The sequence below is a fragment of the Salminus brasiliensis genome, chromosome 6 (genome assembly GCF_030463535.1).
Source record: "Salminus brasiliensis chromosome 6, fSalBra1.hap2, whole genome shotgun sequence".
Classification (NCBI taxonomy): Eukaryota; Metazoa; Chordata; class Actinopteri; order Characiformes; family Bryconidae; genus Salminus; species Salminus brasiliensis.
The window spans coordinates 39,145,945-39,163,900 of NC_132883.1; the positions used below are offsets into that span (position 1 = coordinate 39,145,945).

Consider the following 17,956-nt stretch of genomic DNA (forward strand, 5'->3'; position numbering starts at 1 on the left):
TAATCCCTGGCTTCAAAGGCAGCCAGTCAGATCTGCCTTTTTCGTACTTGCATCTTTATAATTTCTGTAGGAGCCAAGGAATGCATTTATTGAGTATTTTAAAGCTGATCTTTTGTGTATAATATAGTAAGTATTTGATTTTGGGGTGAAAATGCAGAGATATTTGTTAACAAGCCTATTTACCACCCTGTTATTTTGCCTAAGAAACTGATTTTCTTAGAACAATATGCTCTGCTTTTATGGACTGGTTATCAGAACCAGCAAAGCTTGCAGAACCTGCATGTTATAGCATAGTTTTAACACTATAACACAAACTACAGTAAATATTCCTGTTCGAGTCTTGCTGTCAGCAAGTTGTAGAATGGTAGCCAGTTAGCTTTTAGCCTTGCCCCCACTTGCTTCCCCTGGACTGTTTTTTCTCAAATCTTACCTCCTGTGTTTAGCTCCAGTATGTTTCAGCCCAGGTGGTTTGTTTTCGATAGAGCCGACTCTGGGGAAAAGAGATGGTCCGCTAGCATTAGCTTTTAGCCTAGTGTGGATCCCTGTTTGGTCCCCCAGGCTTTTCTTTCATCGCATGCCAAGTTTGAGCTCCCCTTCTGGGGACGTTGATGCAGGAAAAGTCTCGGTCACAAGGCCTGGTTGTCATAGCAAACCGTAGTCTCATAACTGGCAAAGTCTAGAGGTGATGAGCTGCTCTCCTGGATCAATAATACTATATTCTCCACAGTCGCTGCAGTGTTTTACCGTTTCAGGCTTTCTCTAGTGGGCTGGATGTATGTAAAATTTAAAGGAGTAAATATAACAAGTCAAGACTAACAAAACTGTTGAGGGTTTTGGGAGCTGGCCCTTTTTATTCCTGTTTTTGAGTGTTCCAGATTGTCTGAGATTTACAGTATGTCAGTTCCATGTACTGACCTCTCATTATTCAACAATACCAAGGGAAATTTAGTTTTTTCCCTCCAGGGCTGCTTTAAAGTCAATAAAACACAACAGCAAATGATCAGCTCTCCAGCCAGATAGCTTTCAGACATGTTTATACACTCTTACAGCAACTGATGCAGATAGCTTGTCAAAATACACAAATCCAATCAGGTAAAGACCAAATGCAAATCGGATTGGAGCGTTCCACCCTGCTGTGTAATTGCAGGCCTTGTACCAGCACACATGCTATTAGAGGTAGGGGGGATCCTTTACCACATGTATTTTGTCTTACTGTCATTTATTAGTCCCTCTCTTTCTCTCTCTTTCATTCTTTTAGGAAGAAGATCCTGATAGAGGGCAGCCCTGCATGAAATGTGGAGAACAGTGCCCGGGCTTTCGCATGCATGGCTGGAGGTAAGACTAAAAGAGTGTAGGGCTCTCTCAGCATTTAACAAGAGGCCAAATTCAGGGGCTCTCAGTCCCAGCCATGGGGACCCATTGCTGTGTTTCCCTACATTAACACACCTCACACGTGGAAGCTTTTCAACTGGATTTTGAATTGTATCTGGTATATTAGAGGAGAGAGAACCTCAGCAAACAATGCGTAGAGTGTGGAGCCACGGTTTTCAAAATGGCATCCATGATGCTCAGCCAGGGGAGCGTCAATGACGTAAGCCAACAGAAACAAGACATTGTGCAGAATGTTTGCTGTTTATGTGAGATTGCTACATGGTTGCTGTTGTATCCTAGGTGGTTGCTAGGGTTTTGCAATGCACAATCACTAAAAGACACGGGTAAAAGTCCATGCATACAAAAGGTTGGAGATCCACTAGTGTGGAGTTCCCAGCACTTGCATGAACGACATAAACTGGCTGTCAGGTGCAACATGCATTTAACCCCCGTTGTCCCTCCCTCCCGTTGTCCCTCCCACCCCCTGTTATCCAATATTGATCTTATTAAATCATTTAGTTCATTGAAAACTATATATTGATGCCATGAAAAATAACTGTCCCCATTTTCATTATCAATGGTTTAATGATTCATCCAATGTCATTAAAGCAAAATATTTACATATATCTACCTATAGTTTAGCTCTAGCCATTCACACTAAAGTTATGAGGGGTGTTTCTACCTGGGCTGCTTTTTAAGTGAGGGACAATGCAGTAAACATTTCACATTTATTAGTCTTCAGGAACAGTGACAAAAAGAGCCTGTGTAATTGTAAGAAACCAGCACCCCCTACATGCCTGGGTCAGATCCAAAGGTCTTCGCTTTTGAATATGAGAAATCTGATCCCAGATCTCCTTTTGTGGGCATGATGTTCATATTTTGCAACTTTGTCACAGTGCTATGGTGACTGGCATACTACCACTCACAATTGCTGCTCTCAGACAGTCTCTAGACATGCCATGGCATGACTAGAAAAGTGGATGCAGGGTACATGTAACATAATGTATCTTGCGTCCCTTTATTGCCACTGTACTCTTTTACACAACAGTGAAATTGTCAGAGTGCAGAGTCAGCCACATTACAGCACCCCTGGGACAGAGATGGTTAAGAGGCTTGCTGAAGGGCCCAACAGTCACAGTGGATGTAGTAGATATATCACAGGTATTGAACCCACAACCGTGTGATCAATAACCCAGCAGTCTAACCACTGAGCTACCACTGCCTCATCGTAGCTAGCATGACTGGAGGGTTGTTGCCTCTAATGGCTACTTCCAGCATGCCAGTGGATCATGTCACAAAGCAAAAGTCATCTCAAGCTGGCTTCATGAACACGACAGTGAGTTCGGTGTGTATTATTGGCTTTCCCAGTCACCAAATATGAATCCAATAGAACACCTTGAGGATGTGTTAGAACGAAAGAATGGCAACATGGAGGTCTCCTGAAAAATCAGCAGGAACTGGGTACCAGATTCTCAAAGGAATGTCTTGTGAAGTCCATGCCATGAAGAATTGAGGTGTTTATAAAGCAAATGGAGGCCCTCCCAGAATTAGTGTAGTCATCTTAATGAAGTGCTCCATGGTTAGCTTGGATGCTGGTTTTGCTAAAGACGTCTTTCTTTGGGGGGGCTTTTATGGCCTGACACACATCTGTTTTTGTGGAAATTGGGTTTATAGTCTATAAACATGAAATGGGTAGGGAATAGAGGTGTGAGGAGTATTAATTACCACCAGGACCCTCGCATCCCCACAGGACCTACAGATGCCCTCAGTGAACCTATTACAATTGATCACCATAAGCAGATTAGCCGTATGTGGGTGTGGATGTGGATTTAAAATAACTAATACAACAATTTAATCGACCAAGGAACACAGCAGAATTTCATGACAGAAACATTGTGAGAGCTGTGTATTAAAAAAAATATTTAAAAATAAAATGTCATCTGTTAAGCATGGTGGAAGTAGTGTCATGGCTTTGGCTTGCATGGCTCTTGCAACAACGTACTTAAAAAAAACAGTTTCAAATGATACAATTTGCAACAAATTGTGTTATTGATTTTTACACATAAATTGCAGTAAAAACTCATTTATCTATCTAATAAAATACAAAATGAATTATCATACATCTCTGAAATAAAGTAAAGTCCACTCCCAGTATCTATCTTCTATATTCTGAAACAAACAAAAGCTAATGAAATTGGCTAAAAGGCTTAAATGCATTTTGGAACTAAACCTCCTGCTTATTAATTTATTATCAGGCATCAGATTGGTGTAGGGGCGCACAACTCAAGTCCTGGAGGGCTGGTCTCCAGCAAAGTTTGGTAGCTGCCTTACTCAAACACACCCACATTGTCTTGTGGTAATTAACTGATGAGTTGAAAGGTCTGTTTGAGTAGGGCAACTACCAAACTTTGCTGGAGACCAGCCCTCTAGCATTGGAGTTGTGCACCCTTGGCCTGGATTAACGCAGTGTTTACAGACAGATTTCCATCAGTACGTTTGGTTTCGGCTTAATAATAAATGCGATTGTTTTTAAATTACTGACTAATGTAGCGATCTGAGAACAACAGGCGTTTGTCCGTTCCCTTGTCCCTAGATCTCTGGAGAAGATTACGTTGCTAAGTTTAGCCAGAATCAGAAATCAGTGTTTTTGGAAAGGCAGTTCTTTGAACTATAATGCATATTTATCTGATGCCAGCTGTTGGATTAATGCTGTGCTTTTTATGAAAATGCTACAGGGTATATGATGTAAGATAAACCACCAATATGCTGCTCTCAAACATTTGGCATTTGAAGAAGGTGATTCAGATGCCAAAAAACACATTTAGTTCCATAATAAGACATGTTTGTAAAAGAGATTGGTGAAGAACCTTTTAATGGTCTGAAGAACCTTAACTTGATGTTGCTTGAAGGACCGGTGCTAGTTTAAAGGCTCGTCTGTGGCATCGATCAAGCAACCATTTGAAGCTTCTTTATTTTTTATTAATAGTGTGTAGTGACTGTGTGGTGTTTCTGCAATCTTCTCCAGCGGTTCCGCTACACTATATGTCCTGTCAGTGTCCCTGCAGCTCCAACTATCACACATACATAGATTTCCTAACCTCTGAAACTTCAAGGGTCTGTAAAACTTGCATATTAGTTTCCGTTGAAATTACAAATATTTCATAGTAGTTACTAAACAGTAAGCCTTAAGAGTTTTAATCTCTCTTGTTTTCTTTTCTCACACTGTCTACCTCTCTCTCTCGCTTTGTTTCTCTCACACACACTTACTCACACACACACACACACACACACACACACACACACACACTGACTCAGTCTCTTTTGTTTGTTCACCTTCAAACCTTTAGATACTTGTGAACAAGCATTAGCCCCGGCTCTTTGGGAGGCAGATAAGATATAGAACAGGTTTCAGCAGAAGTAAAGAAGGTGTGCTTTCACCAAAAGCTCTTAAAGGCAGAAAGTCAGATTTTCAAACTTTCAGTTGACCTGCTCTTTCTTCTCTGATATGAGAGGAAATGAGTTCCCTGATAGCTAGTTTTGTCAGATTGGATGGACTTTACAGAATGCTAACAAAATCTTATTCTGTCTAATGGGAAACTATTAGGAGTAATGGTGTAAGGGTTAATTATATATATATATATATATATATATATATATATATATATATATATATATATATTTTTTTTTTTTTTTTTTTTTTTTTTTTTTTTTTGGGATCAGCAAAAAAGAAAAAAGGGAGACAAATGTGAGATGGTAATTGTGGCTTTTAGTTTGAAATTCATTTGTGTTAATAACATTAATTTTGACATCATTTGTTTTAGTGACTTTTGTTTTGATATGATCTGTTCATTTGTTTTAGTGACTTATTTTAATACAGACTGTTTGTTTGTATCAGTGACTTGGTTTGTTTATTAGTTTATTTTGTCTGTTTTGTCTGTTTATTAGTCTGTTTTTATAAGCAGCTTTTATTTTGACACAGTCTGTTTACGTTAATGACTTGGTTTGTTTGTTTGGCTCTTATTTTGACACAGTCTGTTTTTATAAGCGGCTTTTATTTTGTCACAGTCTGTTTGTATTAGTGACTTGGTTTGTTTGTTTGTATTAGTGGCTCTTATTTTGAAACAGTCTGTTTTAATAAGCGGCTTTTATTTTGTCACAGTCTGTTTGTATTAGTGACTTGGTTTGTTTGTTTGTATTCTTGGCTTTTATTTTGACATAGTCTGTTCTCTTGTATTAGTGGCTCTTATTTTGACACAGTCTGTTTGTATTAGTGACTTGTAAAGCTATATTCCACACTGTTGTGGTTAAACTTTGACGATTATTATGCGTTTCATGTCCGTCCCGAACCATGGGGGGCCAGTCGTCCAGATCAAGGATTATCCAGGATCTGTTACACCGCTAATTAAGGGTATAACAATTATAAAAGTTAAAGATGGCGTATCTGTGTTGATGGGTATGCATTTTGGGTCTATATCAGCAAAGTAGTTTGAGCACGATATCCTACTTTTAGATGCTCTTAAGTAAAGTCATTTTGTGGAAAACAGCTCAGTGCTATCGCTAATACAAGAACAGCAACAGAAAAGCTGTGCTTTATAATGCTCTAACAGTCAAGCCACAAGCTAACATGTCACAACGCAATGATACAATGTGACACGCTGCAATAGAGGGTATGCAAGTGACGTCACTGGAGCCATATCCGCTGAGTGGCAAAAAGACGGACCTTGATTTCACAAGAAACAATGCACAAGCAGGTGTCCCAATACTTTAGTCCATATAGTGTATATCAGTGGCATGAGATGTCTTAAAATTACAATAATTTCTTATTTCCGAGACAATATACTGTCCAAAGAATAGTTTTGACGACAATCATATTTGCTGGTGCTTTAAACTGGGGCTTTCTGGCACAAAACCTAAGTAGAATAAATAGGATTTTGATTAATGTTGCAAACAGCTGCTATGAAAGAGCGCATTAGTGGGTGGAGCATACAAAGGTCAATTAACAGTTTGACTGGACACATGTGGAGTCCATTAAACTGGAGTTTTCAACAGGCAAATAAGCACATCTCAGAAGGTCCCTCAGCCAGTGGCCTATGTGAAGTAGCTAGGCACTCAACTGGAAAAAATGCTCCAGGACATGCGGGGAATTCCAGAGGGTACTGAGGGATGTGTGTGTGTGTGTGTGTGTGTGTGTGTGTGTGTGTGTGTGTGTGTGTGTGTGTGTGTGTGTGTGTGTGTGTGTGAGATTAGTGAATTAGCTAAGCAGAAAGTCACCCTGAACCCCAACCCCGCCCCTGCTCTCCAAAGCTGTACATCAGTGTCTGTAATGCCTTGTTAAAGCGATCAGTGTCCATTGTCATAGATGTATAAATCATACAGTGTCATAAATCACATAAGCAAGTCTATTAGCGATTACTTAGCAACCTGATGGGTTGAGGAGTAAAGAGTCCATGTATAACGTGGGCTTGTGACACAGAATTTAAAGCCAGCCCAAGTGTAAAATGGGCTCATGGCACAGAACCTGGAACCAGTCCAGGTATAGATTCTGCTTAGAGCAAGTGCTTGTGAACTTCAGGATTAAGTCCATATGTCAAGTGGTCTCAGGGCACAGAACTAAAAGCTAGTCCGTGTGTAAGGGGGGGCTCATGACAGGATTTAAAATCAGTACATGTGTAAAATGGGCTTGTGGCATAGAACACAGAACCTGTACATGTGTAAAGTGGGCTTAGAAAACAGAACCTGGAGCCAGTTCAAGTGTAAAGTGAGCTTGTAACACAGAGCCAGTCCATGATACCAGCAGTTCTGCGTTTGCACTGGTGGAGATCTGTACAGTGAGAGATCTGACATTAAGCTGATGGTTCTACACCCAGCTTAGGTGGAGACATGCCTGCAGGACGCCTGCGGCAGTTGCGAATTTAACTTACAAATGAATCAAAATTTGTGTAAATTAAATCGAACCTTTTATTTCACAGTGTCCCCCATGCATGTTCTCCAAACTCATTCAATTTCTGGGTTCCCCCCGTCTCCCTCTTTTTCCTTTCTTCGCAGTCTCACTCCCCCATGTCCATCTGTCTGGCCCCTCATTCTGTGTGCAGTCCAGGCCGTCAGACTAATAAGATTAGTTCTTTCAAGTCCTGCTGCTGCTGCTGCCGAGCCTGTAGCTATTGAGCCATCAGCCATAGCATGCTTTGCCCCCTCTCTGTATTTGTCTCATTCATTCCGTATTAGCTCTTTTTTCAATCGTTTTTTGCTTGTAGTACTTATCCATCTTTTTCTCCATTCATTTCTTGTAGCTGTCTTTCTCTCGCCCACATTTCTGTGTTCAACTGGTTTGGGTCATTTTTACTAATTTCCGCTTCAGTTTTAAAATAGATGTTCATTATATCATATTAGAGTAATATTACAGTAACTGTAGGACTATTCCTGGCTCATTACAATGAAGAAAGAAAGGGGCCAAATCTTGAGGAAATGGCCTTCTGCTGCATGCTGCCTTTGGAACATACTCTACTCAAATGACCTTACTAGTATCCATGGATTATCTCCAGTGCCTGTTCCAAATCCGAATGTCTTCATACAATCCAGCTGTGTTTTCAAAGCCTCTTCCGTAGGGACCATGTGTAGGTTGCCTGTCCTGAACATTTATGCCCAAACACCCAAGAGGATTGTGGTTCTTGTCTTTTTCCAGTAGAATGCAGTCGGGTCAGAGGCTTGAAGATGAAAGGACAGTGACAGATGGGGTTTCTCAGGCAGCGTCCCATATCAGATCTTCATGCTAACTCAGCAAATTAGCTACTCTAGCCGAGGCGTCAAAGGACCTATTTGGAACTAACATTGTCTGACTTGTGAGAATATTCAATTATGTTTCACAAAATCCTGGGCTGTGTCTTAAACCATCTTGTTATGCACAAAGTAAACAGTCCATAGTCTCTGCTTGGGTTTCCCAGGGTCTACTGTCGTCTGAAAACCCTCAGCATTTTTGGTACAGCTTAAGCATCCTGATGATTTAGATCTATGAATATTTTGATAATCCCAAATTTTAGCGAGGGATTATTGTGCTAATTATTTGTAGATATCGTCTAGGCCTAGAAATATGGGCCAATGCACTTCAACAGCAAACGAACTTTAACTGGTATTTCTGTTATGTCAGCTAACTGGCTAGTATCGTATTGGATGATAGGGGGAAAGGGAGGGTTGTCCAACCTACTAAAAGGAAGAGAGGCCAGTTATGCTCTCTGGGACTGTTGGCGATAGATTTTTGTGGCTTTATCTAGGATCAAACCAGTGATCCAGTCAACCCATAGATCCTGTCACCTGGTCACTTCTTCGGTATTTGGATTATATGTAGCCAAGCCACATAAAAATGCAAGTGTAAACACACCCAGATGCATTTAAAACAGATACAAATGACACAAATCTGTCTCTCCAAGATGCATTCAACAACCAAAACCCCTTCACAGTCCGACCTAAACACTAATATATGTTATATTATTTATTATATATAATATATAATTGCTGTGCAACAAGCAAAATGTGCATATTCCGTCCTACGCAGCAAGTGGTTTTAAGCCTTTCTAACCAGAGGCATGCAACTACCCCAGTGTAAATGCATGTGGCAAAATCTCATCAGGCGAACACTGACACATGCCTCCTCCAACACATACACAGCCAGCCATTGCCTTTTTTTGTAAAGTTTCAACAATGCAATGTCCCCGGGCTACCAGCACACTCGGAGGAAAGCTGAGGCCAGAATTGCATTAGAATGATGTGTGGAGAAAGTGACAGCGTTGTGTTCCTCTGGACCACTCGGGGCCCCTACTTCATTGCTTTTATTGCTACTATTTCAAGAACAATTTGTATATATGCTTACAGCGCCAAATATCGTCAGCCAACGGATTCTCAAACTGTTCATCTTGATTCTGTGCTAGTTGTAGGTCACGCATTGTTTTTCCCCATATTGTTCAGTTTTTTCTGCCCTCAGTTCTACCAGAGAATCAATCTGTGTCCGTTTGATGCCCAGGTCCGCCAAGTCATGCAACTTATAGTTGAGATTTTGTCCTCTACAGTTACCTACAGTTAAACCACAAGTACCTTCTCACCAGTGTGACGCAAACTCACAGACACTCATCTATGCAGAAATGTAATTCAGCCTTAAGTGGACCTACTTTTAAGTGCCCTAAGGCAATTACCTCATTGGGAGTATCTAGAAAATTGCAGAAGCCTCAGTACTGCAAGAAGGGCTTTGAGACAGAGTCTCGGTAGGACATGCAACCGGTATCAACCTCCTCAATTAGTCAAGACAGGCAGGCTAATTGCTAGGCAAAGCGTTGCCTGTGGAAACCTTACTGGATCATCCATCTGTCCAAAGGTGTAAGGTTAACCCCACCCCTCTAACACTCTCCTCCAGTGGGAGCTCATCGGATGGATTCGGTTGCCACATTACTTCAACTGTTGCCTCTAAAGCTCGTAATTATCTAGGCTTGGATAGAAAGTAAGCATGTTTATCTCTTATAATACCTTAATGGAAGTGGAACATTATTTGAGGAATAGCTTCTTAAAGCTTACAGGTTAATCCGAGCACTGTCATTACAAGGGTATAACAGTGGGTGAACTGGAAGGAGAGGTGAGAAAAGCTAGACTGACAAGCATGGAGAGACCGAAGAGCAGGACGACAATGGTCTTTTTGTCAGAGATGTCCTAACAGGCAAATGGCAGTGGTGTTGATGGACAGGTTTGTAGTTAAGAGTATCATCTTAAGCCTTGTGGTGGCCTTTCAACAGATCCTTTCATCAAGAGGCCTTTAAGGTATTTAATTATTTAAATGTTTCAGGACGCATTGGAGCATGCCTACATGACCACAATGGCTATGTCTGATTCGGTCAAGCTAATGCTTATACTGCGGATGGTGATGTGACATCATCTGTATACGGTCAGATATTGCTCAGGATTCATCCTGAAGGCCCGGTTTCTGTACTATAAGAGTCTGTGTAATATAGCACCGGTTTGAAGCATGTAAAACAACTCACCGTGAGATCGAGCCAGGCTAAATAACAGCCTGCACACAGTGGCGTTAGTCTAACACCATGTTACAAGTAAGCCTCACACTGTTCTACTATGCAGCATTACTTTCAAAAACATAATAACTATGTTAATAAATTCAGGAAATTGATCAGAAACGCTATTGGCAGCAACATAACTGACCTACTTACCAAACTGAAAGAGTTGCTAAAGCTAAAGTATCGAATTGTATGGTGAAACACTAGTTGTATACGCAAGTGGCTTTAACTAATCACCCTAAAAGACGTTACTTGACCCCACAGATCTCGAACAGGCCTTATGTATGTCCTGTATTAGATGTAGCCACCTCAGTTCTCAAGTATCTCATCTTAAACAGTAACAAAACACATCTCCCTTACTCCACTATAGCCGGCCATACATATTGAAGAGTGCTGAAAGAGTCCTGCTGAAATATGAAACACAGAGCGAGCGAGGGAGGAGAGAAAGGGAGACGAAAGAGAGAGAGAGAGAGAGAGAGAGAGAGAGAGAGAAAGAAAGAGAGGGCTTGGGAAGGGGAGGGGTGATCTTTGCGCAAGTTGAGCGAAGTCACCTATTGTCTGGGCTCTCTGTGTTGGCTGCACAGGCCTGCGGGGGCAAAAGGAAGTGAAAGAAGCAGAGAGAAAGAAAGAGAGATAGATAGGGACAGAGAGACGGAGGGAGAGCCACTGGTTTGACTCTGCACAGTAGGATCTGGCACTTCGGTATGGAATTGCCGGAGAACAGCTAGCTAGCTGCTTAAAGACGACCTCTGTTGTGTCCAAGTTGAGTTCTGAAGGCTGGAAACTAAAGGATGTATGAGAGGAATCACGGACTGCATGGGGATCTGAGGTAAACAAGCCTTTTCCAAGGAATTCTGAAAAGGTTTGGTGCCTGTGTGGGTCTTTAAAATGGACTGGTGGTATAGCTGGTGGTATAGTTTTACCTTTATGTTGCTACATATGGTTCAGGCATGTCAGTGTACTGTGAAGCTTTTGTGGCTATTCAAAGTTTACTATGGTTGTAGTGATGATGGCAATTGATGGGGTGGTACAGGTGGCATTTGTGACCATGCAGTGGAGCTGGGCAAGATGATGATATTTATTGTTGTTCTGATCAGTTGCATCACAGAATCATCACTGGCATGCAAAAACCTTGTATTATTCACCCTTTTGACTTGGATCCGAATCTGACAGTTATTCTTTATATTGTGTTATTTTGGTTTTTGACACCGTGGTTGTCCACAGTACTGACTGCGGTTTCATTATGGACAGAGCATAAATAATCCCGGATGCAGTGCAGTACAGTGTGTGAAACACTGAATAATATCATTTGTACTCTTTATTTTTCTGTATCCTCTGCCTTGACCTTGAAGGTGGTACTAGCTTTAGTAGAGATGTTTACAAAAAGTATGTTGTGATTATGATGATATGATTTTACAATGGCATGTCAAACATGTCAAAATGAATGTGAATAGCTTTGGAGCAGTTTTCTTCTGATTACTTGTCCATGAAGGTCATGTTTGTATTCTGCCGAGCAGGTGTTGCTGCACAGTAGAACAGTGCACCACTGCTCTAAGGTCTTTTGCAGTCAAACGAGGGGGTTGATTTGTCTTTCTAGCAATCCTACAGACAATTTTCTCTGAAAGTTTTCTTGGTCTTCTAGACATCAACTTGACCACCTCTGTTCCTGTTATCTGCCTGTACAAGAACTTGTGTATGGTATTAGATAAGATTTAAATTGTACAAGCTATTTTCGAAACTTAAAAAAAAATGTTTTGTTATTCCATGATCAAGAAGATAATAAATAATAAATAACATACTGTAATTATCTTTTTATTTACATTCACTTATTTGCCAGGTTAGCTACTTTGAGATGTAGATGTGTTTGCATGGTTTTGAAATATAATTAATTCTGAAAGTAAATTTTATTGTAAGCTATTTATCTCTATTTAGCTTTCTGGACTCATCTCATATATCCTATTAATTATTTACAGCTCCCTAATGCCCTGACAATTATTTGAAACCTGTGGTGTTGCACATGACTAACATGTTAGCATCATTTTAATGCATTTCACTGGTTTTATATTTCTACACCTTCTCAATATGGCATGTAATCCAACAGCTTGCTTTTGTAAATAAAAGATACCTAATTTACCATACAGATATTAATTTGGAGGTAATTTCTAGTATTATTATATTCTTCATGAGCAGACATGTGTAAGCCATTTCATATTGCTGCTACAATACAATATTTAATCAGTATTTTATTATGTTTATGTTTCATTTAATAAAACTTAACTTAATAAACTTAATAAAAAACAGAACTCTGTAGTCATAGTTAAGCCATTTTTATAATAATCTAACTCATACACTAGAATATGCCACTATTGTCAGCTACAATAATATAACAAATGGCTTCCAATGTGGATAAAACTGGAACTATGGTTTAATTTTAGCCAGGCCGATTTGATACTGCATTTAATGAAGGCAATTAGAGACTCCTAATGAGGCAGAGAGACTCCTCCAGCAGAGAGGCTAATGAGCTAATGCATCAGACATCGCTAAAGCCTTCAGCTATTAGAACAGAACTGGAGTTTTACAGTGTTATTTAGTTTTATAGTGACTGAACCTGGTTCTTTCACATTAGTTGAACATATGTTGCTGTACTTGTGTGTCCTGGACATTAGCTGGTTGTTTTTCCAGCTAAATTTTATGGACACCTTATTCTTTGTCCATTTGAAATAACTTAACAGATTAAATGGAAAGCTATTCTGTGTTTATTATTAAAATACTACCTTATTATTAAAAAGTCCTATTCTTGTTATGTCGGCACTTAAACTTTTTCCTTTTAAGCAACCTTTGGCCTAAAAGAGTTGTGTGTACTTTTAACAAAATTGTATTTATTTATTCACAATATACATATAATTATTATATTATTATATTATATTATAATTATATAGTTATTTTATTAGTCATAAGAACAGCTGAATGTTAATGAGCTGCTTGAATGTTAATAAAACCTTTTCATATACTTTTTTTTTTACATTATTAAAAGGTAACAGTGAAAATCAAATATGCCCTAAAAATGTCATAAGGTGACAAGGTGTCACCTAACCTTTGTCAGACAGTGTATAATCTGGAAATATGATAACCACTGTATGAACGTCAGTGGGCAAGGCCCAGACTTACTGTAATGGTAATGAGGTCAGACCTAAAGACATATAGGTCAGAAAGCATGCTGTGTTTGGTTTGTGTCCTCAGATGTTTGCCCACAGTCCTCTTTCTTCTGCTTCCATCACATGGTAGGATTAACTGCTGCCAGCCATTTGTGTTCAGTGTTTAGACAAATACAGCCACCAACAACCCAAGATGACCCGTCAACTGCGTTGGCCGGCGCTTGTTATAATGGAGATCTGTGATGTAAACTAGCAGACGGACTGTAGCCTGGATTAGTGACATCTGGAATCAGACTCACATCTGCACTGAGAGACACAGAGGGCTGGCTTGTGAATGTGGCAAAATAGGATTGATAGATTTTTCCTTTTTGTTTGCTTCTTTAGTCTTGCACTGGTATTACAAGGCTATTGTAGCTAATAAGCAGTTGATAGCTATAGTTAGCAGTGTGCAAACTGCATCCAGGACATCTTGCTCTTACCTCTTGCTCTTTAAGTATCTTAAACAGATGGATTATGTAGTTTCTGACATTGTGTGACCAAAACATCGTTTTACTGGATCTCAGTGTAGCTGTCAATATAGATCGTCACAAGATTCTAACCCACCAGCCTGTAAACTGCATGGGTGTCCCACGAGGTTCAATTTTAGGGCCTTTGACGTTCTTTTTATATATGTATCTACCTTTAGATAATGGCATCAGTAAACATTAGATCAGCTTTCATAGACTATGCTCTTCTGAAAATCGAGCTGTTTATTGGGGATTTATCAATTATGTAACAATTTTAAAAAGAAAGAAATAAAGAAACAGTACAAAAGTTTAGGGACTTGAGATTTAAGTCCTCCTTCTGCTGCTCAAGCCTTTTATATATACCCCTGCTGAATTTTATACATACAACTTCTGAATGATTTTTTTTACACACCTCCACCTCATCCCCTCCCTTTCTTCCATTCACCATACCAACGGAGGGCCTGACTTCACACGAGTCCGCCATATTGTGGTACTACTTGGTATTGAAATCTAAGCTATGGTAACATGACAACCCTACTTTGAATGTGTTCTGGCTAAACTGACTTTGGGCTAAGAGGAAAATTGTGTATGTTTTGTTTGTGATTAAACCATCACTTTAACTCTGGAGTCTAGGCTGTCCAGTTAAATCAGTCTGAAAATTTCCAAAGATGAATTCATATAAGGATTGCCAAATTGGTGGCACCACCGGGAATCCAACATCAAAGGCAGTAGTGGAGTGATTGACTTAACAGCTGTGGTGTTGTGAGGTCAGATTAAGGTTGCCATGTTTTTGGTTGACATCCAGCTACAATATAAACGCGGAAAAAAGTTAAACGTCATTCAAAACGGTGACAGCTGTCAAAAGAATCGTACTGTGAACTGGACGGGTCAGCGGTTACCCTGCCAGCGTGTTTCTGCATTTTCTTCTACATTTGCCAAATAGAACAGTGCATTGTGTGTATGTGTGTGTTTAAAGTCAGCAGCTGTTAATGGGAGTTTCGCTGCATGCTGCCATGACCAAACACACACACTCACATACACCATCTTGAGGACACACAGCTGTGGCCAGATTGTGTTTGTAGACTGGGGCATGAGGCCTTTTGCCAAAACAGCTTAACCCAGCATGGTCAGCCTCACTGACCTGTGCTGATCCTAAGCTGCTGTGTGCCCACACTTCTTTAGCACTCAGTGCAAGTGTGTTAATTATTGTTTGTTTGTTCTGTCTAAGGGAACAATAGGGATAAATTATCCACTTATATAATGTTTAACCCCTAGAAGAGTTATTGCTTTAGAAAAAAGACCATCTTTGCCATAACAGCTTCAAGTCATATTAAAATCAGATTCTTCATTTGTTTCAGTGAGGTACGCATGAGAAATAATAGCCCATGTCTTATGTTTTTTCTTATAATTAATTATTTGCTCTGAGGTCCACTTAAAAGGGTTGTGTGGCTTTACCTACTAAAATCATATTTCATTTAATTTTATCTGACAATTTTCTAGCCTATTATCTATTCTATTCTATAATTTTCTACCCTATTTTTTATTTGTATGTTACTGTGCAATTAAGAGTACACAATTTGTCCAAATGTTTGTGGACAGATGGCGAAATGCATGCACACACACAGTTTGTGTGTGGTTCCTGTAGAGAAGTGCTGCCAGTAGAATAGAGGATATGCATTGATGCCATGTTCCCGCAGGAACACGCCCCCTTTAGTCGGACTGAGTGGCAACACATTCTGCAACACGGCTGTGTTTATTAGGGAAAGCGGCAGGTGAGCAGGTGTCCCAATACATTTGTGCATGTAGTGTATACATTTAAAGGTTCATTGCTCTTAAGGGCTTTTGGTTGGTAGGTACTGACTGCTGCATATGGGGGGAGCACCCCAAAGACCTGACCCAGTCGTCTAGCCATTACAGTTTGGCTCTTGTCAAAGTGGCTCAGAATGTCTATTTGTCCTGCCTAATGTGTAGTTCCCATCTGTTTTATACAGATAATCAATGTTATTGATTCACCTTATTTCAGTGGTTTTAATATAATGGCGGATTGGTGTGCATAACATAAGGACTGGAGGAAAAATGGTAGTTCAACTATAAAACTATATATTCCATACTGAAGTAGTCTTCCCTCAGAGGAGAGAGAGAGTGCATGTCCACATAAATTGAATCAAAGATGAATTATGGGTTATAATACTGATATGGCAGCTCCAGTTTTCACTCCATATATATCAGCCATAAGATTGCATGTTGAGTTAAGCTTCGAACTTTGCTCAGTGCTTGTTATTCCCGTCACTGATACAGTGCTATTGGATTTTTGGACACATTTTTGGCTGTCCAGGCTGCTGCTGCAAAGACCTCCTGATTGTTCTTCCTTAAAAGGAGTGCAAAAATGGAGCAAATGGATGAAGAAAGAGTTGCACTGCTTAGGCACAGGGATAGAGAGTCAGAACGAGAGAGAAAGAGAGAGAGAGAGAAGGTTTGAGTAATCTATGACTCAGGCCAGTAAAACAGTCTGAGACTGAGAACATTGGACTTCTCCTGTATCTCTTTACTGCTTCAGTAACCACTCCAAATCCAGCCCCAGAGCTCTCCAACTCTTAACATGATGGATGGAGAGCACTGCAAAGGCTGGGTACTGCAATACAAGTGTATCCATGTGTGTGTGTGTGTTTGTGTGCATGTTCTGGACCACAGTGATCCTGGTGTAATACAAATACACAGCTTGTTATTATTACATGCAAGTTTCTACACGAATGACATGCATATGGGAATGGGGTTGAGGTGATGGACGATAGTATTGTGAATTGCAGACACACTATATGTCCCCATTGCTGAATCAAATGTGCAACTGCACATGCACACTGCTTGTCTAGTCTAGCCTCTGTAGAGAAGTATTGCCAATAGACTAGGACTCTCTGGAGCACATAAACATGAACCTATTGGTACCATGATTAATCACAGGTGTAAGCTAGAGGGGTGGGTATATAAAGCCCCCAGCATTAAACTGTGGAGCAGTGAAAGTGTTCTCTGGAAAAATGATGCTCCATCCAATATTTTTTGGGTGAGTTGGGGAGTTTTGGATGCGGAGGGGTGTTGATCATCCAACATCCTGACCTGACTTATGCTCTTGTGGCTAAACGCAATCAAATCCTCAAAGCAATGCTCCAAAATCTAGTGGAAAACCTTTCCTGGACAGTAGAGACTATTTCTGCAATCAAAAGCAGGAACTCTTCTTTTATACCCTTGATCTCAGAAGAAACAATGAAATCAATCAGCAGGTGTCCCTATACTTTTGTCCTAGTAGTGTAGTTTGCATCCAATGAGATTGGCAATTACATTGGGCCATTTGAATGTGAAAGACTGCTTCATCTGTAATTAGTGCTCATATTTGTACCATAATCTTTGTTTTCTTTTATTGCGTAGCTCATGTCTGTAGCAATCTTAATTTGTTGTCTGGCTTCAGAGGAACATTCTGTAGCAGCTCAAGGCAGCTCAGAAACCTGTGGGCGTGTTTATTAAACACAAAAGTGGAACATGTGGAAAGGCTTCTCCCGCAAAATATGAACAAGGGCTTAAATGGTTTAGAACTTGGTTAACTTACATAAACGTTCTGATGACTTTTCCGTGAAGGCCATATTTGTGCAGGTGTTGCTGCACAGTAGAATAGTGCACCCCCACTCCAGAGTCTTATGGTCTTCTGCAGTTAAACAGGGGTGATCAGCAAGTGTCTGTGTGGGTCTGTACATGCATGTCTTTGAGCGAGAGAGAGAAAACCTCAGAAAGTGTGTATTCGAGGGCCAGAGTGACTGCAGTGACCTCACATCCTGTCAAAATGAGGTGGAGCCAGAGTCACTCTGGAGGTGTGTGGGCATCTCCA

General features: G+C 40.2%; 1 protein-coding gene across 1 annotated transcript in view; it reads left to right on the top strand.

Moving 5' to 3' along the window:
• prickle3 (prickle homolog 3) overlaps positions 1 to 17,956 on the top strand; it is a 47,006-nt gene that overhangs the window by 12,424 nt on the left and 16,626 nt on the right. Inside the window, exon 2 of the mRNA XM_072682350.1 lies at positions 1,259 to 1,335. Coding sequence (XP_072538451.1) covers positions 1,259 to 1,335 — 77 coding nt within the window. The remainder of the gene's footprint in view (positions 1 to 1,258; positions 1,336 to 17,956) is intronic.